Below are 24,122 nucleotides of genomic sequence, written 5' to 3'. Positions count from 1 at the left end.
CTTTGGAGGTGTAAGAGTTATTTATGTCTTCTTAGCACATAAGAAAGGAGTGCTATCTTAAATGTTAGTGAGACTTATAATGTTCTTATCTACTTAAATACCAGAAAAGAAACTAGGAAAAAGAGGCCAAATACATGTACATTTTTATTAAATTGATTATAAAATACTAGGCAATGACATAGACACCTCCTTTCATGTCATCTTTTTGCCACTTTTACTTTCAAACCTTTATATCTTTGCCTATAAAATACCCTTTCCCAGCCTTTCTCTACTTCTTTATTTTAGCACCCATTCTTCTGTAAAAGGAAGTGAAGCCAGGCATGGTGGTATACACCAGTAATCTCAGCACTTGGGAGGCTGATGCAGGAGGATTAGTGGGAGTTCAAGGCCAGCCTGGTTTACTGTTGCCATCAGCTTCACATTGCTGGACAAGCAGCCAACCAAAAGCAGCTTATAGGAGGAAAGAGTTTATTCTAGGCTTATATATTTTAGGGAAGCATCATCAATAGTGGAAGCAGTAGGCTTACTTCCATAAATCCAACAGAGACACCAGCAAACAGCCAGCAAACACCAGCAAGCACAAACTCAAAAGCTGCTCTTTAACACACCTCGGGTGGGAGTCAAGATCTACCCTCAAGTGATAAGGTCTGTGTGAGTCTGTGGGGCTATATAGTCAAACCACCACAGTTACATAGTGAGGCCCTGTCTTAAGAAAAGAAAAGAAAAGAAAAGAGAAGAGAAGAGAAGAGAAGAGAAGAGAAGAGAAGAGAAGAGAAGAGAAGAGAAGAGAAAAGAAAAGAGAAAAGGAAGAAAAAACACAAAACATTAAATGAAAAGGAAAGATAATATTTCAAGCCCTAGTTTCTTACTTTAGAAGTATAACTGTAGGAGTGATTGGTAGCATATTGCACAGCACTGGTGGTTTTATTGTGTGTGAGTTTAAGCAAGCAGACAGAAAATTTTGGTTCAGTAAGAATGTTCTTGCGTCCTGGCTGAGCAGGAAGGAAGGGTGGCTGTCCTGCGTCTGGCGACAGCAGGCTCCCGACCTACTGCCAGGGCCGGGCCTGGAGTGACCTCCCTGCCCCCCCAAAAATGTCTGGATTCCTAGAAGGTATGAGGTGCTCCGAATGCATTGATTGGGGGGAAAAGCGAAATACCATTGCCTCCATCGCTGCTGGTGTTTTGGATTAATGCAGTATCGAATGGGCAGGTCCGGGGCAACAGTTACAGTGAAGGCTGCCTGGGACAAACAGGTGCTCGCATTTGGCTGTTTATTGGTTTCATGTTGGCCTTTGGATCTCTGCTCGCATCAATGTGGATTCTCTTTGGAGGTTATGTTGCTAAGGAAAAAGCCATAGTATATCCTGGAATAGCTGTATTTTTCCAGAATGCCTTCATCTTTTTGGGGGGCCTGGTTTTCAAGTTTGGCCGCACTGAAGACTTGTGGCAATGAAGAGTCAAGTTTGGGCAGCACAGCCACCCTGCATGGGTTTTTTTTATATTTTTTATTTTTTTTAAGGCTCCCCTGTCTTTTGTAATGCCGTTTTCTACACTTCTGAGTGTAGTCTCAGCTTCAAGTTGTTTAATGCTAAAATCATGAGACCTCCCTAACGAAACATCTGCACAGCACACAGTGAGTTGTGCACTTGGCCATCTTTGGCAGCGTTCAAGGAACTGTTCCCATGAGTACCTGTCACATGAGTATCATGACATAAAGAGAAGTAAATTATGCAGACATGGTGGAGTCATCTGTATGAGTATTTGATTGGAAGTCCGGCATGTTTGTTAAAACATGGCCTCTCCTGTGTCAGACGTTCATGATGTCTAGACATCTTGTTATTAAAATCTTGTGTGGTCACAAAAAAAAAAAAAAAGAATGTTTTTGCTTCAAGAATAAGTTAATAAATATCACTCCTGGCAAGTGCCTTTTATCGTGTGTGTGTGTGTGTGTGTGTGTGTGTACATAAATGTATATGCATACATTAAAGACAGAAGAGTTTTGTAAAAATTCATTTGTAAATCTGTACTGTTTTCCTTCCTATTTTTTGAACATTTAAATTGAATGATTACTATCATGTTTTTGTTTCATGATAAAGTTAAGTTCTTGTTGTATATACATTCTTTTGTCTTTGTTACCTTTTGCCTTTGGATATATTCAATGTAGAGTGAGGCAGATTATAGTAAATTATTCAGGATACAAAGTTATATCTATGTGTTATTCTTAAGCTTTCTTTTTGTCTTTCCAGTGATAGAAAACGAGCTAGAGAATTTCTAGACTCTGACTTTTCAGAAAGGTGAGTATGAGTGTAAGAATGGGGTTTTGGTGGCCAGACTACTTGAGCTCTTCTGTAATGAGATGCTTTCCTTCTCCAAACTTTGATTTTATCCATTTTCTACCATTATTTTATTCTGCACTAAATATTCCAGTTCATTTATTGTATTCGTACAGTTTCAACAGAAATATCTGTGATATTAGCATGCCTTTTAGGCTCTTCCCTCTTTCTTTTATGGAGAGGATGTCTTCTGCCAAAGTAAATAATCCATGGCATGCTAACATGCTCAAACTTTTATTTAAAAAATTTTTTTTGTTTTATTTTTACTTATTTGAGAGAGACAGACACAGAGATAAAGAGGCAGATAGATAGAGAGAGAGAGAGAGAATGGGCACGCCAGTGCCTCTAGCCACTGCAAATGAACTCCAGACGCGTGTGCCCCCTTGTGCATCTGACTAACGTGGGTCCTGGGGAATCAAGCCTCAAACCGGGGTCCTTAGGCTTCACATGCAAGCACTTAACCGCTAAGCCATCTCTCCAGCCCCCAAACTTTTAAGCAAGTTTTATTGAAAATATATATACCCCGGTACGCTATTACTTGTTACTTAAACACTAGACAGGTGTGGCATCTCCCTTTCTTAGAATATTAACATGATGGCTGTTGTGTCCCCCTTCCTCAAAACATTAGTCCAGTGCTTCTCCTTCCAGATTAAAGTCAGAAATCACCAGAGTCTGTTAAGCATAACTGCCTCTCAAGTCATTCAGTAGTTTAGGGGCTGGATGTATAGCTCAGTGGTACAGAACGTACCTTGGGTTCAGCTCTGGAACTAGGGGGAGAAAAAGAACTATCAGCTTAGAGTCATTATGTGAGCCTAAGTTCAAATTGCATGCAACATCATATCACATTAATGTTGCACATGTTGTAAAAGAAGACTCATCTCAGAGGTATAACTCATCAGGGAGCATTTATTCTACCACTTGTAAAGACCTGCATTAACATGCATGGGGCCTTGGGTTTCATCTTCAGGTCAAATGAAACTCTTCAGAAACTATGGTTGATGGCACCTACAAACTGCAAGTAATACAAAACAAGATTCTCTTCTCTCTACTGCATAATATGAAAGTGGCAGATCATTTGTATGCAGATCTAGCTTAATGTTCATATGTGTATATTTATGTGGGAGTGAATGTGGGTAAAGTTCAGGAAATGAGACGGGGACCCATGGGAGGAAAGGCTTTAATAGAGTGCAAAGAGGGTAATAGAACACATGAGATATAAAAGTGGAAAGGAAGATACTGGAGGCAAAATGGTACAAGTAGGGAGGAAGTAGGTCAGGAGGCCAGGGTGGTGGGAATTAGCCAAAACTGAGGATATATGAAAACGTCATAAGGAACCCTGTTACTTTGTATGCCAATTTTTTTTAATATTTTATTTTTATTTTTTTATTTGAGAGAGACACAGAGAGAAAGACAGATAGAGGGAGAGAGAGAATGGGCGCGCCAGGGCTTCCAGCCTCTGCAAACGAACTCCAGACGCATGCGCCCCCTTGTGCATCTGGCTAACATGGGACCTGGGGAACCGAGCCTTGTACTGGGGTCCTTAGGCTTCACAGGCAAGCGCTTAACCGCTAAGCCATCTCTCCAGCCCTGTATGCCAATTTTTAAAAATCACAATATTTTCATTATTTATTTATTTGCAAGCAGAGAGAGAAAGAGAATGGATGTGCCAAGGCCTCTAAGCCACTGCAAACGAACTCCAGATGCATGCACTGTTTTGTGCATCTGGTTTTACTTGGCTTCTGGAATGGAACTTGAGACCTTAGGTTTTGCAGGCAAATCCCTTAGCCACTGAGCAAATTTTTTTTAACTTTATTTATTTATTTTAGAGAAAGAGGCAGATGGGGGAAGGGGAGAATGGGTGCACCAAGGCCTTCACCCGCTGCAAATGAACTGCAGATGCATGTGCCACCTTGTGTGTCTGGCTTACATGGGTCCTGGGAAATCAAACCTGGGTCCTTAGGCTTTGCAGGCAAGCGCCTTAACCGCTAAGCCATCTCTCCAGCCTCACTGATCCAATTTTTAAGAAATAAAGTGGTAGATAAACTTATTGGGGCAAGTTGAAATGATTGGGTCTGAAAATATTTTTGATCCTGCAGTTTTTCAGATTTGGGATATTACTTTACTAGTAATGTGTCCCTAATCCAAAATAGAAAATACTCTAAAATCAAAGGTTTGGGGGCTGGAGAGAAACTCAGCGGTCTAGGTTTGATTCCCTGGTAACAACATAAAGTCAGATGCACAGAGTGGCTAATGCATCTGGAGTTTGATTGTAGTGGTGGAAGGTCCTGTTTCTCTCTCCCTCCCTTTCTCCTGGTCTTACTTACAGATAAATTAAAAAAAAAATCTTTTTGAAGCACTGGTCATGGTGGCTCACGCCTTTAATCCCAACACTTGGGAGGCAGAGGTAGGAGGATCTCTGTGAGTTTGAGGCCACCCTGAAACCGCATAGTGAATTCCAGGTCAGCCTGGGCTAGAGTGAGACCCTACCTCGAAAAAAACAGAAAAAATATTTTTGAGTGTCATATTGATGCCTAAAAGGTTTCAAATTTTGAAGCATTTCAGATTTTCACACTTTGGAATTAGGGATGTTTAGCCTTTGTAGCCATGGATTCACTCTTGTCTGTCTGCTTTTTAAAAAAAAAAATTTTTTTTTTAAGCCAAGCATGGTGGTACATGCCTTTAATCCCAGAACTTGCGAGGCAGAGGTAGTAGGATCGCAGTGAGTTCAAGGTCCCCCTGAGACTACATAGTGAATCCCAGGTCAGCCTGAGCTAGAGTGAGACCCTACCTCGAACTCCCCCCCTAAAAAATTTTTTTTTAATATTTATTTGAGAGAGAGGAAAAAAAAAGATGCAGAGAGAGATTGGGTGCACCAGGGCCTCCAGCTGCTTGCTGCAAATGAACTCCAGATGCATGTACCACCTTGTGCATCTGGCTTTCTTGGGTCTTGGGAATCAAACCTGGGTCTTTTGGCTTTGCAAGCAAGTGCCTTAACCACTAAGCCATTTCTCTAGCCCTCACTCTTGTCTAAGTTTGGCTCAGTTGCTCTTTTCTATTTCTTATTGTTATTTGAGACAGGGTCTTGTGTATCTTAGGCTGGCCTCAAACTTACTGTGGATCTCAGGTCATGACCCTCCTGCTTTAACCTCCCAAGTGCTGGGATTATATGCCTGTGCTATGCTTGGTTTTATGTAGTACTCTGGTCTGAACCACGGGCTTCATGCATGCATGGCAGGAACTCTTAACTGAGCTACAGCTACAGCCCTCAATTACTTTATTTTGTGTTGCTATTGTTGTTGTTCTTGTTTTTTGATGTTTTTGCTTTTTGTCCTGAGGCAGGGTTTTAGTCTAGCCCAGGCTAACCTAGATATAACTCACTCTGTAATCTTGAAGATGGCCTCGAACTCCCAGCAATCCTACTTCTGCCTCCTGAATGCTGAGAGATTAAAGGCGTGCTCCACCTTGCCTGGATCAATGACCGTTATTCCTTGTGCCTTTTATTATTCTTATTTTTCAGTATTACTCTTCTGTGATATATCTCACCACATGTGTGTTTTTTTTTTAATTTTTATTAACATTTTCCATGATTATAAAATATATCCCATGGTAATTCCCTCCCTCCCCACCCCCACACTTTCCCGTTTGAAATTCCATTCTCAATCATATTACCTCCCCATTACAATCATTGTAATTACATATATACAATATCAACCTATTAAGTATCCTCCTCCCTTCCTTTCTCCACCCTTTATGTCTCCTTTTTAACTTACTGGCCTCTGCTACTAAGTATTTTCATTCTCACGCAGAAGCCCAGTCATCTGTAGCTAGGATCCCCATATGAGAGAGAACATGTGGCGCTTGGCTTTCTGGGCCTGGGTTACCTGACTTAGTATAATACTTTCCAGGTCCATCCATTTTTCTGCAAATTTCATAACTTCATTTTTCTTTACCGCTGAGTAGAACTCCATTGTATAAATGTACCACATCTTCATTATCCACTCATCTGTTGAGGGACATCTAGGCTGGTTCCATTTCCCAGCTATTATAAATTGAGCAGCAATAAACATGGTTGAGCATGTACTTCTAAGGAAATGAGATGAGTCCTTTGGATATATGCCTAGGAGTGCTATAGCTGGGTCATATGGTAGATTAATCTCTAGCTGCTTTAGGAACCTCCACACTGTTTTCCACAATGGCTGGACCAGATTGCATTCCCACCAGCAGTGCAGAAGGGTTCCTTTTTTTCCACATCCCCGCCAACATTTATGATCATTTGTTTTCATGATGGTGGCCAATCTGACAGGAGTGAGATGGAATCTCAATGTAGTTTTAATCTGCATTTCCCTGATGACTAGTGACGTAGAACATTTTTTTAGATGCTTATATGCCATTCGTATTTCTTCCTTTGAGAACTCTCTATTTAGCTCCAGAGCCCATTTTTTGATTGGCTTGTTTGATTCCTTATTATTTAACTTTTTGAGTTCCTTGTATATCTTAGATATTAATCCTTTATCAGATATATAGCTGGTGAAGATTTTTTCCCATTCTGTAGGTTGCCTCTTTGCTTTTTTCACTGTGTCCTTTGCGGTGCAAAATCTTTGTAATTTCATTAGGTCCCAGTGGTTAATCTGTGGTTTTATTGCCTGAGCAATTGGGGTTGTATTCAGAAAGTCTTTGCCAAGACCAATATGTTGAAGGGTTTCCCCTACTTTTTCCTCTAGCAGTTTCAACACCACATGTGTTTTATCACTATGTAGCACAGTGGTACTTTATTTTTCCCTTGTGCTCACTCATTTACCACCCCCACACTATTTTTTTGCATTGCTGGGAATCAGACAAGGACCCCATGTGTGATAGGAAATCATTCTACCACTGAATGACATTTTTAGCCTCTTTATTTAATCTTATTCTTTTTACCTTTTCTGTTAGAATATAAAGTGACATAGGCTAAAAGTTAATGTAAGTTAAGTAAGCTAACAAAATTTATAGCTTAGTAAGTGACAGTAGTCAAGATCAGTATAGTTAAAAGCTGTGTACTATAAGGAACTCAGTGGTAGAGCACTTGACTAGCATTCACAAGGCCCTAGGTTCAATCCCCAGCACTACAAAATAAAACCAGCAAACGACCCTCCTACACACAAACTATGTACTGTTTCAGTGATGTGTATGAAATCACTCACAAGCAAATTTAGTTGAATAGCTGCAAAATAGAGATCTGACATAGGCATTGGAAATCTTAATAAGCAAATAACCTTCTATCAGAAACAATAAAATAAGATATATGTATGTGTGTGTGTGTTTTTGTTTTTTTTTTTTTTTTTTTTTTTTTTGGTTTTTTGAGGTAGGGTTTCACTCTAGTCTAGGCTAAACTGGAATTCATTCTGTATTCCCAGGGTGGCATTGGACTCATGGCGATCCTCCTACCTCTGCCCCCCCGAGTGCTGGGATTAAAGGCATGCACCACCACACCTGACTAATTTTAAGATTTGAATAGATATTAAAAATAAGGATGGTGGTACTGAAGAGATAGTTTAGTGGTTATGGTGCTTGTCTGTGAAGCCTAAGGACCCAGGTTCAATTCCCCAGTACCCACGTAAGCCAGATGCACAGGGGGTGCACATGTCTGTAGTTTGTTTGGGAGGCCCTGACATGCCCATTCTCTCTCTCCCTCATTCTCTCAAATAAATAAAATAAAACTATATATGTGTGTGTGTTTATGTATATGTGTGTGTGTGTGTGTGTTTGTGTGTGTTTATGTATGTGTGTGTGTGTGTGTGTATAATAGGGGTGGTGTATAAAGACTATTGGAACAGTGGTGGTTATCTCAGAGCAGGTTGCTCTAAGGAGGTGTTCTTGGCATGCAAAGACTATAAACTGTCAGGTGGAAGAGCCAGGAATTGGAGTACAAGGACATGGCAAGTGCAGAGCTACTAAATGAGGAACAGGTTTAATGTTTAGAGGAAGCAAAGTGAACTAAAGATGGTGGGAAAGCCAAAGAGGGATGTGAGAGGAAGAGGCATGTGGCAGGGGTGGAGGTCACAATAGAGAACTGGATTGTTCTTAGCGAAAGAGAGTTTTAAGCAGGGAGATAATACTATTTAATTTCCACTAGTTGCTGAATAGATAATGAATTCTAAGGAAGGAATTTAAGAGACTGTTGGAGGGGCCAGTGGCTTAGCGGTGGACAGGGGTCCTGCTATTATATATAAATAAATAATATATCTTTTTAAAACAACCTTAGCCGGGCGTGGTGGCGCACACCTTTAATCCCAGCACTCGGGAGGCAGAGGTAGGAGGATCACTGAGAGTTCGAGCCCACCCTGAGACTACAGAGTGAATTTCAGGTCAGCCTGAGCCAGAGTGAGACCCTATCTTGAAAAACCAAAAAAACAACAACAAAAACACAACCTAAGCCAGGCATAGTGGCACATGCCTTTAATCCCAGCATATTTAGGAGGCAAAGGCAGGAAGATTTCTGTGAGTTCAAGGCCACCATGAGACTACATAAGACTACATAGTGAATTCCAAGTTAGCCTGGGCTACAATGAGACCCTATCTAAAAAAAAAAAAAAAATCTATAATGATGGAAGTCATAACTATGGATATCCTTTTGGTGGGGGAGTGGGCTGGTAATAACTAGTTGATTTGGTTCATTGGTCAGTTGGTCTTTGGTGTTAGGCATTAGACTTGGGCCCTTGTGCATGCTATGCAAGAGCTTACTGTTGAAATGTACCCCTAGCTGTTGTTCAGATGAATTCATACAAGCTTTCCTCATTCAGTTGTGGTGATGGAATATGATGACATGAAGTACAGATTTTTTGTTTGGCATTTAAGGGTCTGGTACTTTCTACCTTTCTTCCTCGTTCTTTGCTCACTTTGCACTGTATATCCTCCTTAATATATATATATATATATATATATATATATATATATATATATATATATATATATATATTCATTTTAATAGAAAGAGGCAGATAGAGAGAATGGGCACACCAGGACCTATAGCCACTGAAAACAAACTCCAGATGTGTGTGTTGTGCATCTGGCTTTACATGGGGACTGGGGAATCAAACTCGAGTTCTTAGGCTTTGCATCAAGTGCCTTAACCGCTGAGCCATCTCTCTGGTATATATTTGATACTCACATATTACTAAAATTATACTGACCCCTCCCCAAGTTTTAATGATTAAAAACTGATATAATAATAGATCTAACACCAGAAAAAAATTAATGTAAAAGCTGAGTCTTAGCTTGGATATAAGCTCTAGAAGGTCAGAAGTTTTATACATTTTCATAGATTTCCAGTGTCTATAATATTTGTCACTTAATAGTTTGCTAATATTTGTTGACTGAGTAAATGACATCATAGAAAATATTAGGCTTATAAGGTAAAATTTAAGTTTCAAAACATTTCCTTACCTCAATTTAAGTTCTAACTTGAACCAAAAACTAAATTATTATCTTTCTGCATTATTTTACAGAGTTCTATAAAGGAAAGTAGTCTCTTTAATTATAGTAGAACATGAAATATTTTTTACTTTTTTCTCTTCTAGTAAACGAAGCAAAAAAGGTGATAAAAATGGAAAAGGCTTGAGACATTTTTCAATGAAAGTATGTGAGAAAGTTCAGCGGAAAGGCACAACATCGTACAATGAAGTAGCTGACGAGCTGGTATCAGAGTTCACCAATTCAAATAACCATTTAGCAGCCGATTCGGTAGGTAGATATGAACTTCACATGGACTATGATAAGTGATGCTAATGGGGTTGTCTTTGTTATGAATTTGAAGAATAAGATAAGGGCTGGAGAGATGGCTTAGTAGTTAATTCATTTGCCTGCAAAGTCAAAGGACCCAGGTTTACTTCCCCAATAGCCATGTAAAGCCAGATGCACAAGATGGTACATATGTCTGGAGTTTGTTTGCAGTGGTTGAAGGCCCTGGCATGCCCATATATTCTCATATTCTCCCCCCTCCCCCGTGTGTGTGTGTGTGTGTGTGTGTGTGTGTGTGTGTGTGTGTGTGTATTTTCATGTGAATATGAATAAATAACATTTTGTAAAAAAGAATCAGAAGGGCTGGAGAGATGGTTTAGTGGTTAAGGCATTTGCCTGCAAAGCCAAAGGACCCAGTTTTGATTCTCCAGGACCCATGTAAGCCAAATGTACAAGGTGGCGCATGCATCTGCAGTTTGTTTGCAGCAACTGGAGGTCCTTGCCCACCATTCTCATTGTCTATCTGCCTCTTTCTCCCTCTCTCTCTCAAATAAATAAAAAATAAATTTTTTTAAGAATTAAAAAAAAATCAGAAAAGCTAGGGAATTCATTACTTCAGGTTTTCTTCTTTTAGGGAATTTTTTGTTGCTGATTTTTATTTTGCTTTTGGAAAGAATTATCTTACTGTTTTTTAAGGATTTATTTACTTGGTGTGAAGGGAAAGAGCTACAGGATGTTGGGGCCTCTTGTCATTGCATACTGGACTCCAGATGAATGTGTCACTTTGTGTGTCTGGCTTTATGTAGGTACTGGGGAATCAAACCCAGGCTGTCGGGCTTTGCAAGCCATTGCCTTTAACCACTGAACCATCTTTCCAGCCCAAAGAATTCTTATTTAATTGAAGATAAAGTTTTTTAAGAAAATTTTTGGAGCTGGGTGTGGTGGCGCACATCTTTAATCTTAGCACTCTCGGCAGGTGGAGATAGGAGTTAAAGACTTAGACTAAATAGTGAATTCCAGATCAGCCTGGGCTAGAGTGAGACCCTACCTCAAAAAAAAAAAAAAAAAAAAAAACAAAGCAAAAGCCAGGTGTGGTGGTGCGTGCCTTTAGCCCCAGCACTGGGGAGGCAGAAGTAGGTGGATCGCCATGAGCTCAAGGCCAGCCTGAGTCTACATAGTGAAAGTCTACATAGTGAAAGGTCAGCCTGGGCTAAAGTGAGACCCTACCTGAAAAAATCTAAATTAAAAAAATAATTATTTGGTGGCGGCACAGAGAGAAAGAGGGAGAGAGAGAATGGGTATATTATGGCCTCTTGCCACTATAACTAAACTCCAGGCACATGTTTCACATTTGCATCTGGCTTTACACAGCCATTGGGGAATCAACCCAGGCTGTCAGGCTTTACAAGCAGGCACCTTTAACTGTTGATCCATTATTCCAGTCCTAAAGAGAAATATTTTTTAAGTTTAATTTTGGAGTAAGACATGGTGATTCACACCTATAATACCCAGCACTTAGGAGGCTGAGGCCGTAGAATCACTACAAGTTCAAAGCCAGCCTATGTTACCTGGTGAGTTTGAGGCTAGACTAGACTACCTAGTGTGACCCTGTCTATAAAAAGATCAGAATATTGAAATTTCATCCAGGAATAGATGTTTAATCAAATTGTGAGTAGTTAACAGAAATTTTAGGATTTTTATATTGTTAGGAATTGTTTGGGGGAGGGGGCTAGTATCCTTATGCTGACTTAAAAATTTCTTTATTTACATCAGGCGTGGTGGCACACACCTTTAATCCCAGCATTCAGGAGGCAGAGATAGAGATCACTGAGTTCAAGGCCACCCTGAGACTACATAGTGAATTTCAGGTCAGCCTGAGCAAGAGTGAGACCCTACCTTGAAAAACGAAAAACAATAAACAAAAATATTTGAGAGAGAGAGAGAGACAGAGGAAGATAGAGTATGGGCATGCCAGGGCTTCAAGCCACTGCAAACAAACTCCAGATACATACACAACTTCGTGCCATCTGGCTTACATGGGCATTGGAGAATCGAAACTGGGTCCTTAGGCTTTGCAGGAAAGCACCTTAATCACTAAGCCATTACTCCAGCCCCCCCTTATGTTGACTCTTTTTTTTTTTTTTTTTTTTTTATAATTTTATTTATTTATTTATTTGAGAGCGACAGACACAGAGAGAAAGACAGGTAGAGGGAGAGAGAGAGAATGGGCGCGCCAGGGCTTCCAGCCTCTGCAAACGAACTCCAGATGCATGCGCCCCCTTGTGCATCTGGCTAACGTGGGACCTGGGGAACCGAGCCTCGAACCGGGGTCCTTAGGCTTCACAGGCAAGCGCTTAACCGCTAAGCCATCTCTCCAGCCCTTATGTTGACTCTTAATGTTTTCTAAACACTTGAAAAGTGTGTGGCATGCTGATTCTGAGCAAAAGTTAAAAAGTTTTTGCAGTGATCCACAAACACATCTATGGTTTGACCTTCCATTACCTCCCTGATCTGATCATCTGAGCTCTTCCCCACTTTCTCCTTCTGATCACAAGTTAGCACATTCTAGATATGTTTCCTGAGTATGGGAACTAACCCTCAATCAGACCACCACACTTACTCCCTTTGCCTAGAACACCCTGCTGATTACTCATATGGTATAGGAGTCTCTCCTTCTGATCAACTAGCACTCCTGTAAGGCCCTTCTTACCACTTTCCAAATATACACACATTCACTAACACTGCCAGCATCTCTGCGATAAAAACAAAAATTGCATGGTTGTTACGGTTTTCTGCTTGCTCACTGTGATGTGATTTTTCTGATAATTTGAAAGGTATGTAATATGCAGTTTGCTTGTTTGTTTGAAATAGGATCTCATATAGGCCAGGCTGGCATCAAATTTGCTGTGTATCCAAGAATAGCTTTAAATTTCTAATTCTTCTGCCTTTATCTCCTAAGGGATTATACGGGTATGCCACCATGTCTGGTTTAATGAGGTGATGAGGTTTGAATCCAGGGCTTTGTGTGTGTGACAATCACCATATCAACTGAGCTACATACCCAGCACCCCCCCCCCCTTTTTTTTTTTTTTGGTCAGAGCCTCACTCTGTATTGAGGCTTGCTGGAAACTTAACTATGTAGTCCAAAATGGTCTTGAACTTGTAGCATTCCTCCTTCCTCAGCCTCCCAAGTCCTAGGATTCCAGGCATGAGCCACTATGCCCAGCATTAATTGTTATTTTTATGACTTCCAGTAACAAATTTAATATTTTAAATAAAAAGAAGAGAAAAAAACTTAAGGAATATATTTTGTTTCTTATTACCTCGCCTACTACAGGATTCAGATTCAATATATTAGTGCTAATTGTTAAAAGAGTAATACTGGGGCTGGAGAGATGGCTTAGCAGTTAAGGCGCTTGCCTGAGGAACCTGAGGAGCCTGGTTTGATTCTCTGGTATCCACGTAAGCACCATCTGGAGTTTGTTAGCTGTGGCTTGAGGCCCTAGCATGGCCATTCACACTCTTCCCCCCCCCCTTCAAATAAATAGATAAAATATTTTTAAATGGTAATACTTTTGTGACTTAAGTAATTATGCTGAAAACAGCTTTTATGTTACTTAAAATATTTTTAATTTTTTAAAATATATTTTATTTATTTGCAAAGCAGGGAGACAGAGAAAGAGAGTGAGAACCAGCACTGCAGGGCCTCTTGTCACTGCAAACTCCAGATGCATGTGGCACTTTGCACATCTTGGTCTACGTTGGTAATGGGAAATTGAACCTAGGCTATCAGGCTTTGCATGCAAGTGCCTTTAACCTCTGTGCCAGCTCTCTAGCCCTACTTAATCTGCTTTGAATGGCATCTCTATCCCTTTACTGGTATCAAAAGGAAAAAGTCTGCATCTTCCCTTATTACTTCTTCTTGATATTTGTTATATTATGTCTACCATGGCAGGAATCTAACATTTATATTCAGTTCTATAATTTAAATTTCCCATTGATTTAGATTTTTTGTTTTGTATTTTGAGGTAGTATCTCACTCTAGTCCAGTGTGACCTGGAATTCACTATGTAGTCAGGCAGGCCTCACACTCACAGCAATCCTCCTACCTCTGCCTCCCAAGTGCTAGGATTAAAGGCATGTGCTGTCACACCCAGCTCTAGATTTAAAAAAAAAAATAGGTTTTGTTTATTTATTTACTTGAGAGAGAGAAAGGGAAATATAATGGGCACACCAGGGCCTCTTACCACTGAAAACGAACTCCACATACATGCGCCTTTTTGTGCATTTGCCTTTACATGGGTTCTGGGGAATCAAACCCGGGCAGGTAGGCTTGGCAAGCAAACACCTTCAACTGCTGAGCCATATCCCAGCCCTCGTTTTATATCTAAATGGATTCACTATTCTTTTTTGTTTTTTCGAGGTAGGGTCTCACTCTAGTTTAGCCTGACCTGGAATGTAGTCGCAGGGTGGCTTCGAACTCACAGCAATCCTACCTCTGCCTCCTGAGTTCTGGGATTAAAGGTGTGTGCCACCACACCCAGCTGGATTTGCTATTCTTTGTTTTTCTTTGTTGTCACAGCATTTAATTGACTGGATTTTTGTCATTAAGAACTATCTGCCCACAATAAGAAAAGGACGTAATTGCACAATATAAGTTCAATACAATTTACTTGATTTGAAAAAAATGTTCTTCCAGAAAAAAAGAGGGAAAGATCAGCCTAATTGAACACTGTGCTTAATGGTAAAAGAATAGATTTGGGTGCAACTTCCTATTTCTTTTTAAAGAATATATTTATTTATTTATTATGCAAGGAGAGGTGAAAGAATAGGCACACCAGGGCCTGCAGTCACTGCAAACAAACTCTAGATGCATGCGCCACTTTATTCATCTGGCTCTGTGTGGGTACTGGGAAATTGAGCCAGGGCCTACGGGCCTTGTAAGCAAGTGCCTTTAACCACTGAGCCATCTCCTCAGCCCACAACTTTCTATTCTTATTGTAGACTGCCCATCAGCATTAGTCCATAGACCACACCACACTGTGAGAAGCATAGTTTTACCTCAGCCTTAAAACATGTCTGGGCTGGGGAAGATAGTTTTGTTGGTAAAGTGCTTGTCTTGCAAGCCTGAGGAACTACATTCTATCCCCATGTAAAAATATGAAAATGCCAGGCATGGTGATGTGTATTTGTAATCCCAGCACTAGGGAGGTGAATCCCTGCAGCTTACTGGCCAGCCAGTTTAGCTTAATTGATGAGGTCCAGGCCAGTTAGAGACCCTTTCTCACAAAAGGTTGCCAGGGGCTGGAGAGATGGTTTAGCAGTTAAGGCGCTTACTTGCAAACCCTAAGGACCCAGGTTCAATTCCCTAGTACCCCATGCAAGCCAGATGCTTAAGGTGGTACATGTGTCTGGAGTTCATTTAAAGTGGCTAGTGACCTTGATTTGCTTATTCTCATTCATTCTCTCTATATATATAAAATAAAAGAAAAGGTGGTGAGCATTCCTGAGGAGTGGCACGTAAGGTTAACCTCTGGCCTCTACACACTTCCATCTTCACACACACATACACTCACATCCCCCTATGCAAACACATAAATGCCTCCTTTTATTTTAAGTCTAAAGTCCTTACAGAGGGACTGGAGAAATGGCTTAGTGGTTAAGGCATTTGTCTGTGAAGCCAAAAGACTAAGGTTTGATTCCCCAGGACCCACATAAGCCAGATGCACAAGTGGGCACATGCATCTGGAGTTCATTTGCAGTGGCTAAAGGCCCTGGCTTGCCCATTCTCTCCTCTCCTCTCTCCTCTCCTCTCCTCTCCTCTCCTCTCCTCTCCTCTCCTCTCCTCTCCCCTCCCCTCCCCTCCCCTCCCCTCCCCTCCCCTCCCCTCCCCTCCCCTCCCCTCCCCTCCCCTCCCCTCCCCTCCCCTCCCCTCCCCTCCCCTCCTCTCCCCTCCCCTCCCCTCCCCTCTTCTCTCTGCTTGCAAATAAATAAAACTTTTAAAAATTAGTATAAAATCCTTTCAGACCGGGCGTGGTGGCGCACGCCTTTAATCCCAGCACTCGGGAGGCAGAGGTAGGAGGATTGCCATGAGTTCAAGGCCACCCTGAGATGACAGAGTTAATTCCAGGTCAGCCTGGACCAGAGTGAGACCCTACCTCGAAAAACAAACAAACAAAAAGAAATCCTTTCAGAGGAAGGAGATCATAAGGCCCAACCCTTCCCCAAAAACCTGTGTACACAGTAAGTGGTTTGGGGGAAGAGAGAAACATTTTCTTTAGTGGTACAGCCATTGGTAAGGTGCCCATACTCCTGTAAATAACCCATCACCATTGCCAATGTAAGCAACCCTAAAAGATATGACAGTGAAGGGGGCTGGTTGTGAATAGAAGAGGGATAATATGGGGGTACAAAATATGTTACGTACATATAAAAATGTCATGATGAAACCCATTATTATATATAATTAATGTTAATAAGAAAAACTCCTTCCAGGGATAGAGAACTGGCTTAGTTAGTGAGAATGCTTGTCACAAGCAGGAGGGCCCGAGACTGCCTGAGCTCATTCCCCAGGACCCACGTAAACATCTGAGTGTGGACATGCACGTGTGTAACCCCAGTCCTGTGTCATAAGCAGGAGGGCCCGAGACTGCCTGAGCTCATTCCCCAGGACCCACGTAAACAACTGAGTGTGGCCATGCACGTGTGTAACCCCAGTCCTATGGGAAGCCAAGCCTGGCTAATTACTGGGGCTGGTAAATACCACAGTCTGCATTCAGAAAGACACCACTTCAAGGAAGTATACAGATGAACTATTGTGGAAGGATGCCCAGTGCTTTCTTCCATCTTCAGCATGTGTATCTACACATACAAGTGTGTTCACCACACACACACACACACACACACACACACACACACACCACACCACACATATTACACATGCAGAAAAAAGGTCCTTCCAAACAATGTAACCCCTTTGAGATGAGATCGAGTGCATTCAGGGTCTTATGGCCGTAGACAATGCAGACCTTTTCAATACTATATCTCCATTACTCTGTGTGTATGTGTGTGTATGTGTAGATATGTGTTCTCTGCCTGAAGTACACGCAGAGACCCAAGGAGGAGGACAGCTGGTGTCCCCCTCCTTTTTTCTGTCCCCTCAGGGCTGGAGTTACAGGCATGCACAGCCATGTCCAACTTGTTATGTGGGTGTTAGAAAGTAAGTTCAGGTCCACATGTGTATACAGCAAGCACTCTTAACCACTGAACCATCTTCCCAGACTCCCATCTTAATCTTTCTCCTACCTGAAGTCTTACTGGTATTTTTAAAGGTCACTCTATAGTAATATAATCTCTGTTTCACTGGTTATTTTATGTTTTATGTTATTTAAAAGTATCTTTTTCATCTTGAGTTTTGAAAGATATTTTCAATGAGTATAGAATCCTTCTAGTACTTTGAAGTTATAATAGTATTATTATTTATAGCAAACCCATATAACTATTTAACCCTTAATATTGATCAATCAAAAATACTTTTAGCAGGCTTATGATCAGAAGAACATTAGGCGAAGAGTTTATGATGCTTTAAATGTGCTGATGGCAATGAACATAATTTCAAAGGAAAAAAAAGAAATCAAATGGATTGGTCTACCTACCAATTCTGCACAGGAATGCCAAAACCTGGAGGTAAGTGAGAAGATCTATTTATAAGTGATAATTTGCATTACTTTTATCTAAGGTACTTTACTTAAAAAATATAATCATGGGCTACTGAGAAGGCTCAGTGGTTAAGTAAGTATACTTCCTGTGCAAGCATGAGGGTCTCATGGGTCTGAGACTGCCCAAATTTAAATCTCCAGAACCGACATAAACAGTGGTGCATGGCTATGTGTGCCTGTAGCCCCAGTCCCACAGGGAAACAGAGATTTGAGAATTGCCTGAGCTCATTAAAAAAAAAAAAAAAGAAAAAAAAAAGTGGTGAGCTCCAGAATCAGTAAGGAACTCCAGCTCAAAACAAGACCTGGTGGAGGAGCAGTGGAGTGGAACACCCACTATTCTGCTCCAGCTACCGTAAGTGAATGCATGGGATGCATGCAGCAAGGGCACATACATGTGTACACACCCACACACAGCCCACATTGCATGCAAAAAAATATGTACAACCACATAATATTGAAATATTTCCAAATGTTAGTTCATGTATGTTGTAAAAATTTTAAGTCTGTGTAGAATGTTTGAGCTATAGTCTGTATTTTATTTTACAACTCAAGAAACTGAGCAGCAAAATTTAAATGATTGTCAGGTGTGATGGTACACATGTAATCCCAGCACTTGGGATGTGGAGACAAAAGGATCAAGAATTCATACTCATTCTCAACTACATAGTGAGTTCCAGGCTAGTCTGAGACATACAACCCTGTCCCAAAAAACAGGTAAAACCAAACAAAACTAAAAGCCTGTTTCTTAGAAGAGATCATTATTTCATTTTATTTTCATCCTAAGCACTTTACCAATACATTTTTGGTGAATTATATAATACATAATCTTATTTGATTAACTTTTTGATACAAACTAAATTTGTATGAATCAAAAAAATAGGTCCAGCTCACTGTTTATTTCCTGCCTTTCTCCTAATATTCTAAACATAAGTACAAAAATTAAATGTTTACCTTTGACTCAAGAATCATTAGTGACAGAATGAATTTTATTTGGAGCTTTATGCTAATTTGGAACAAGATAGAAAACATTTTTTAGTTCTGTTAACCTTAAGCACTATAGAAAATCTTCCCTAGCCCTGAAGAGATGGCTTAGTAGTTAAAGGTACTTGCTTGAAAACCTTTCCTAAAGAAGTATGTTTCCTAACATACTATTTCTAAATTGGTTTAATCTAATTTTACTGTTCTTGTCGTAAATGAAGTAAATGGAGGTTAATAGTGGCTTGTTTCCTAACATACTATTTCTGAGTTTGGTTTGGTCTAATTTTACTGTTCTTGGCTATAAATGAATGAATGAATGGAGGTCAGCAGTGGCTTTGGAGATAGTAAGGTTGATTTAAATTTTTTCTCAGTCCTCTTAATCCCACAGTCCACCTAGAAATAAGAAATTATTTAGTATTATTGTTCTTATGGCTGGTAAGAGATACTCATCAGAGGTCAGGGAATAATGTTTTTCATATGCTAGAATGGAAATCTCTTTGCCTTTTCTCCTGTTCTTCCTCTTAAAAGTAGAATTTGAACATTATTTTAATTACATTACCAGTAATATTAAGCTAATACTGAAGACTCATAAGCAAAAAATCTATTTGCATTACCATGTTTTAAGCACAGACTAATCAAGACAATCTGTACTTGATCTTAGCTAAAACAATCAAGACACCAGGAAATTAGGAAGGGAAAAATGTAAAAGAGGCCTTATGTGTTGGTACATGCCTTTAATCCCAGCACTCGGGAGGCAGAGGTACGAGGATCGCCATGAGTTCGAGGCCACCCTGAGACTACATAGTGAATTTCAGGTCAGCCTGGGCTACAGTGAGACCCTACCTCAATAAACCAAAATAAATCATAAAATCAAATTTAAATGTAAAAGAGTTACCAGAAATGTAATTACTGTAGGCTAAAGTTGTAACTCAGAGGTAGAGTTCTTTATATGCTTGAATCCATGGGTTCAGTCCCAAGAACTAGAAAGAGAGAAATATGATGGCTCCTATGAAGTATGTATAAATTTTCTTGGAAGGAAGGATAAGGTAGAACTTTACCAAGAAAATATTCCTCAGTTCAGTCTTGAGGGAGGACCCTCCTGACAGAGGCATTGTATGGCCAAGACAAGTGTGAGAAAACATGGTGATAGTTGGGTATAGGCACTGAGGAGTACAGTAGACTGCTATTTCTGTTTTGCATATGTATGTGGTGTATAGATGTTTGTATGTATGAGAGTACGGTGTATCTGTTTGCACTGGATGACCTCTGGAGGCCAGAGTCAGTGTCAGATATCTGCTTCAATTGCTCTTCCCCTTACTGCTTTTGAACATTTTATTGACCATCTCCATTGTATCCGTCTTATGGCTGGGACAAAGCACCCAACCAAAAGCAGCTGATGGAAGGAAAGTTTTTATTTTGGTTTACAATCTCAAGGGAAGCTCCCTAATGGCAGGGGAAAGCATGGCATGAGCAGAGGCTGGACATGACTTCTGCCACAGCAAGTAGACAAGAGCAGCATGGGAGTAAACTGAGCTCTGACAAGAGGAGCTCGGTATAGCACCTTCAAGTCTTCCTCTAGCAACACACCTCCTCCAGCAGTGCTCCGCTTCCCAAATTGACGCCAACTGGGGACCAAGCGTTCAAAACACATGAGTTGCCAGGCATGGTGGTGCATGCCATTAATCCCAGCACTTGGGAGGCAGAAATAGAAGGATCATTGTGAGTTTGAGACCAGCCTGGGACTACAGTGAGTTTCAGGTCAGCTTGGGCAAGAATGAGACCTGACCTCAAAGAAAAGAAAATATAGGTATAAAACACATGACTTCATAGGTGACATCTGACTCAAATCACCACATATATACATAATATACCATGATTATAATCCTCTAACATTATCTTCCTTTTTCTTCCCTACCAGAATGGTCTTGTTAAGCTCTGCTTATAGCACTGCAAGCCTTCACTAGTCCAAAGTTCCAAATCCATATTGCTCCCACAAATTACTAGTTCTAAAAGACCAAAATGACAGGGTCAGGGTCAGGCTTTTCACAGAAATGGCACCACTTCTCAGCACCAATTTTCTGTACCAGTTACCTTGTTGCTGAAAAACAAAACAAAACAAAAACAAATAACAAAAAGAAAACAGCCAACTAGAAGCAGGTTATAGGAGAGAGGGGTTTTCTTTGTACTTAGAGATTCTAGGTGAGATTTCGTCATGGCGGGGATAGCATGGCATGACTAGGACATGGCGCTGGGCTTGAAAGTGGCTAGTAAGCCTCAAAGTCCACCCACCAGGAGCGCACCTATTCCAGCAAGGCTCTATCTCTACCAGCTGAGGAGTAAGTATGAATCCTAATCAAAAACACATGAGGGACATTTTACATTCAAACTACTACACAAGATCTCCCAGAGTCCCTGGGTGGCCTCAGACTGGCTGGAGTCCTCCAGCTACAGCTTGCTGAGTGTTGGGATTTTAGACCTGATCCATCACTGTACCCAGCTAATTTAAAAACAGTACTTGGCTTTTATTTGTCATTTTAAAAATTTATTTATTTATTTATTTGCAAGCAGAGAGACAGATAGAGTAGGTACAGGCATACCATGTCCTCTAGCTGCTACAAACAAACTCCAGATGCATGCAGTACTTTGTGCATGTGGCTTTACATGAATACTGAGGAATCAAACCCAGGTTGGCGGGCTTTGCAGGCAAGCACCTTGACCACTGAGCCAGCTCTCTAGCCCATTATTTGTGATTTTTTTTTTAGATGATACATATTCTATACAGAGTGGTCTGGTAAGCTGAGCAAGGGTGGCTTGTCATAGGTAGAAAAGTCTGAAGAAAGTAGAAACAGAACAGAGTAAATCATCAATTCAAATTTATTTTCTTATAAAGGTTTAAACGTAAGTGTAAGTCCTAGGAAGATAGATCAGCAGTTAAAGACACTACTGGCCAGGGTTCAGTCCTCAAGCCACCCATATTAGCTGGACGCAGAAAAGTGGTGCATGCATCACATCTGATGCTTGTGTGTAGCGGAAAGAGGCCCTGGCACACACATGTATACACACACAGGTGAATGCAAATAAATTACTATTTTTTTTAAATCCCAGGGGGTAGCTTCCTTATCACGCAAAGTAAAACTGACCTGTTGGGGATTTGCGCTAACTTAACTTATGTTAACTTTAGTGGCATGGTACTTCAGTGCCTGTAACTGCATTCTGGTTTGATCTGTGGGGCTTGATGTTGAAGCTCAGTGCAAACCAGTAGTTTCCTTTAAATTTTTTGTTGTTGTTGTTTTGAGGCATGTTCTCACTCTAGCTCAGACTGACCTGGAATTCACTACGTTGTCTCAGGGTAGCCTTGAACTCACAGCGATCCTCCTACCTCTGCCTCCCAAGTGCTGGGATTAAAGGCGTGCACCACCATGCCCAGCTTCCTTTAAATTTTATCAAATTTCATAGACTTTGCCCAAGAAGATGGTAAGGAATTCAACTACAAGGAAATTCAGATCCTGAGATCAGATAATCAAGGTAGTTGTAAGAATGAGAAGCACGACAGTTGTTTGACACTGGAAAGCTTGGCTGACAAGCCTGTTTTGTGAGGGTTTTTTTTTGTGCTTTCTTTTTTGCTGCAAGTAGAAAATATATATTGACAGATTATATTGTATGTCAGCTTTGTAGAAATATTATACACATTCTCGCCTCATTCTTGGAGAGATGATACAGCAGCTGGAGACTGAAATAGAGGGCACTAGTTTGAAATCCTAACTGTTATCATTCATTAGCTGTGTGACATTGCCGAACCACACTTCTGTATTCTTCCATTTCCTTACTGCAGAATAAGTAACAACAGTACATGCAAGATGCTTGAGAACATAAATTAATATAATGTCGTGGTAGTTTGAATAGATGGCCCCCAATATATTCAGTGTTTTATTAGCTTATAGTTTGGATTTGCAGCCACCTGGCTGGAGGCAGTGTCACTGGGCAGATCTTAAGGTATGGTGGTGGGTTTGAGATTCCAATGTAAAGATATACAAAGTGGAATTCCTGAAGTGTGCTACTGTATGGTGTGGCTTTTGGCTTGTGGCTTCTCTCTCTCTCTCTGCTTGGATGTGTGAAGGCAGGCCAGCTTCTTCTGCCGTTATGGAACTTCCCCAGGATCTGTAAACTTCAATAAATATCTCTTCCTCCATAACTGTGCCTGGTCTGGAAGTTCATCTCAGCGAACCTGAAGCTGTCTGCTACAAATGTATATGAAATGCTTAGTTGAGTGCTGGAATACAGAATTAATAAACTAAGTGGTATGGTTACTATTACTAGAACTTGAATAATGAAAGTAACAAGTAATACATACCAAGGACAGTCATTTGTTGACTACTCTTGTTACATCCCTAAAATTTAACATTGTTTGATTTTATTATGTGAATATCATATACTATACTTGTGAAAACCTACTGGTATTGCCCAGTCACTCATTTGGCCATGTTTGCTTTGGTTTTGAGCAGAGTCTCACGCTGACCTTAGGGCTCACTGGTGACGTAGACTAGCTAGATTAGCAAGCATTAGGGATCCTCTTGTTTACACCTCCCCAGTGCTGGAAGTACAGGCTCACGTAGTCACTCAACTTCTTGATGTGGGTTCTAGGAATCCAAACCCAGTTCCTTATGCTTACACAGCAAGCATTTTACCCAGTGAGCCATTTCACCAGCCTTCACATGCCCTGTTGGTACAATCAAGACACAGTTAAGCAGGAGATACATTAGGCTGCTTCCAAGAGTAACACAGAATACTATTTTTACAGTGAACTTTTACAAATAGTATATTCTAATGATAAAAAGTATAGTACATAAAATGCATATACCAGTAGCATAAGCAGTTATGATCATTATAAATTATTATTGACTATATAATTGTATATCTCCCTTTTCACATGACTGGCTGTACAACAGAATGATTTATACTTGCATCACCACACATTAGTGATGCATTGTGCAATAGAAATTTTTTTTGCCTCATACAGAACTACCATAACATACACAGTACTAACTCAGACATCATTGTATAATACATGGTTGTGTTCATTCAATGGATAATTTTGTGTGTGTGTGCGTGCGCACACGCACATAAATGCATGCAGGTGTGCTTGTATGTGTGTGCACATACATTCAGAGACCAGAGGACAACCTCTGATGTCATTTCTCAGGAACACTGTCCATCTTTTTTTTTTTTTTTTTGGTTACAGGGTTTCTCATTTGCCTAACCGAAAATAGACTGACTAGCTATTGAAGCCCCAGGGCTTCCCCATTGCTGGGATTACAGGCTTGCATCACTCCACCTGGCATCTTTCAGCTGGTTACTGGAGATCAAGCTCAGGTCCTTA

At 40.6% G+C, this 24,122-nt stretch overlaps 1 protein-coding gene and 1 pseudogene across 9 annotated transcripts in view; both read left to right on the top strand.

The window, feature by feature from the left end:
- Window positions 1-24,122, top strand: part of Tfdp2 (transcription factor Dp-2) — a 207,423-nt gene that overhangs the window by 155,943 nt on the left and 27,358 nt on the right. For 6 of the 9 annotated variants that reach the window (XM_045136287.1, XM_045136285.1, XM_045136283.1 and 3 more), the window contains 4 exons: window positions 2,247-2,294; window positions 3,301-3,351; window positions 9,890-10,052; window positions 17,589-17,735. In XM_045136287.1, coding sequence (XP_044992222.1) covers window positions 2,247-2,294; window positions 3,301-3,351; window positions 9,890-10,052; window positions 17,589-17,735 — 409 coding nt within the window. The remainder of the gene's footprint in view (window positions 1-2,246; window positions 2,295-3,300; window positions 3,352-9,889; window positions 10,053-17,588; window positions 17,736-24,122) is intronic. The other 3 variants (XM_045136279.1, XM_045136281.1, XM_045136280.1) reach the window with 3 other exon arrangements.
- LOC123455507 lies at window positions 1,034-1,858 on the top strand (annotated as a pseudogene).

Source organism: Jaculus jaculus, chromosome 17 (genome assembly GCF_020740685.1).
Source record: "Jaculus jaculus isolate mJacJac1 chromosome 17, mJacJac1.mat.Y.cur, whole genome shotgun sequence".
Taxonomy (NCBI): Eukaryota; Metazoa; Chordata; class Mammalia; order Rodentia; family Dipodidae; genus Jaculus; species Jaculus jaculus.
Note: the sequence above shows the minus strand (reverse complement) of the source record. Positions and strands in the feature narration are given on the sequence as shown.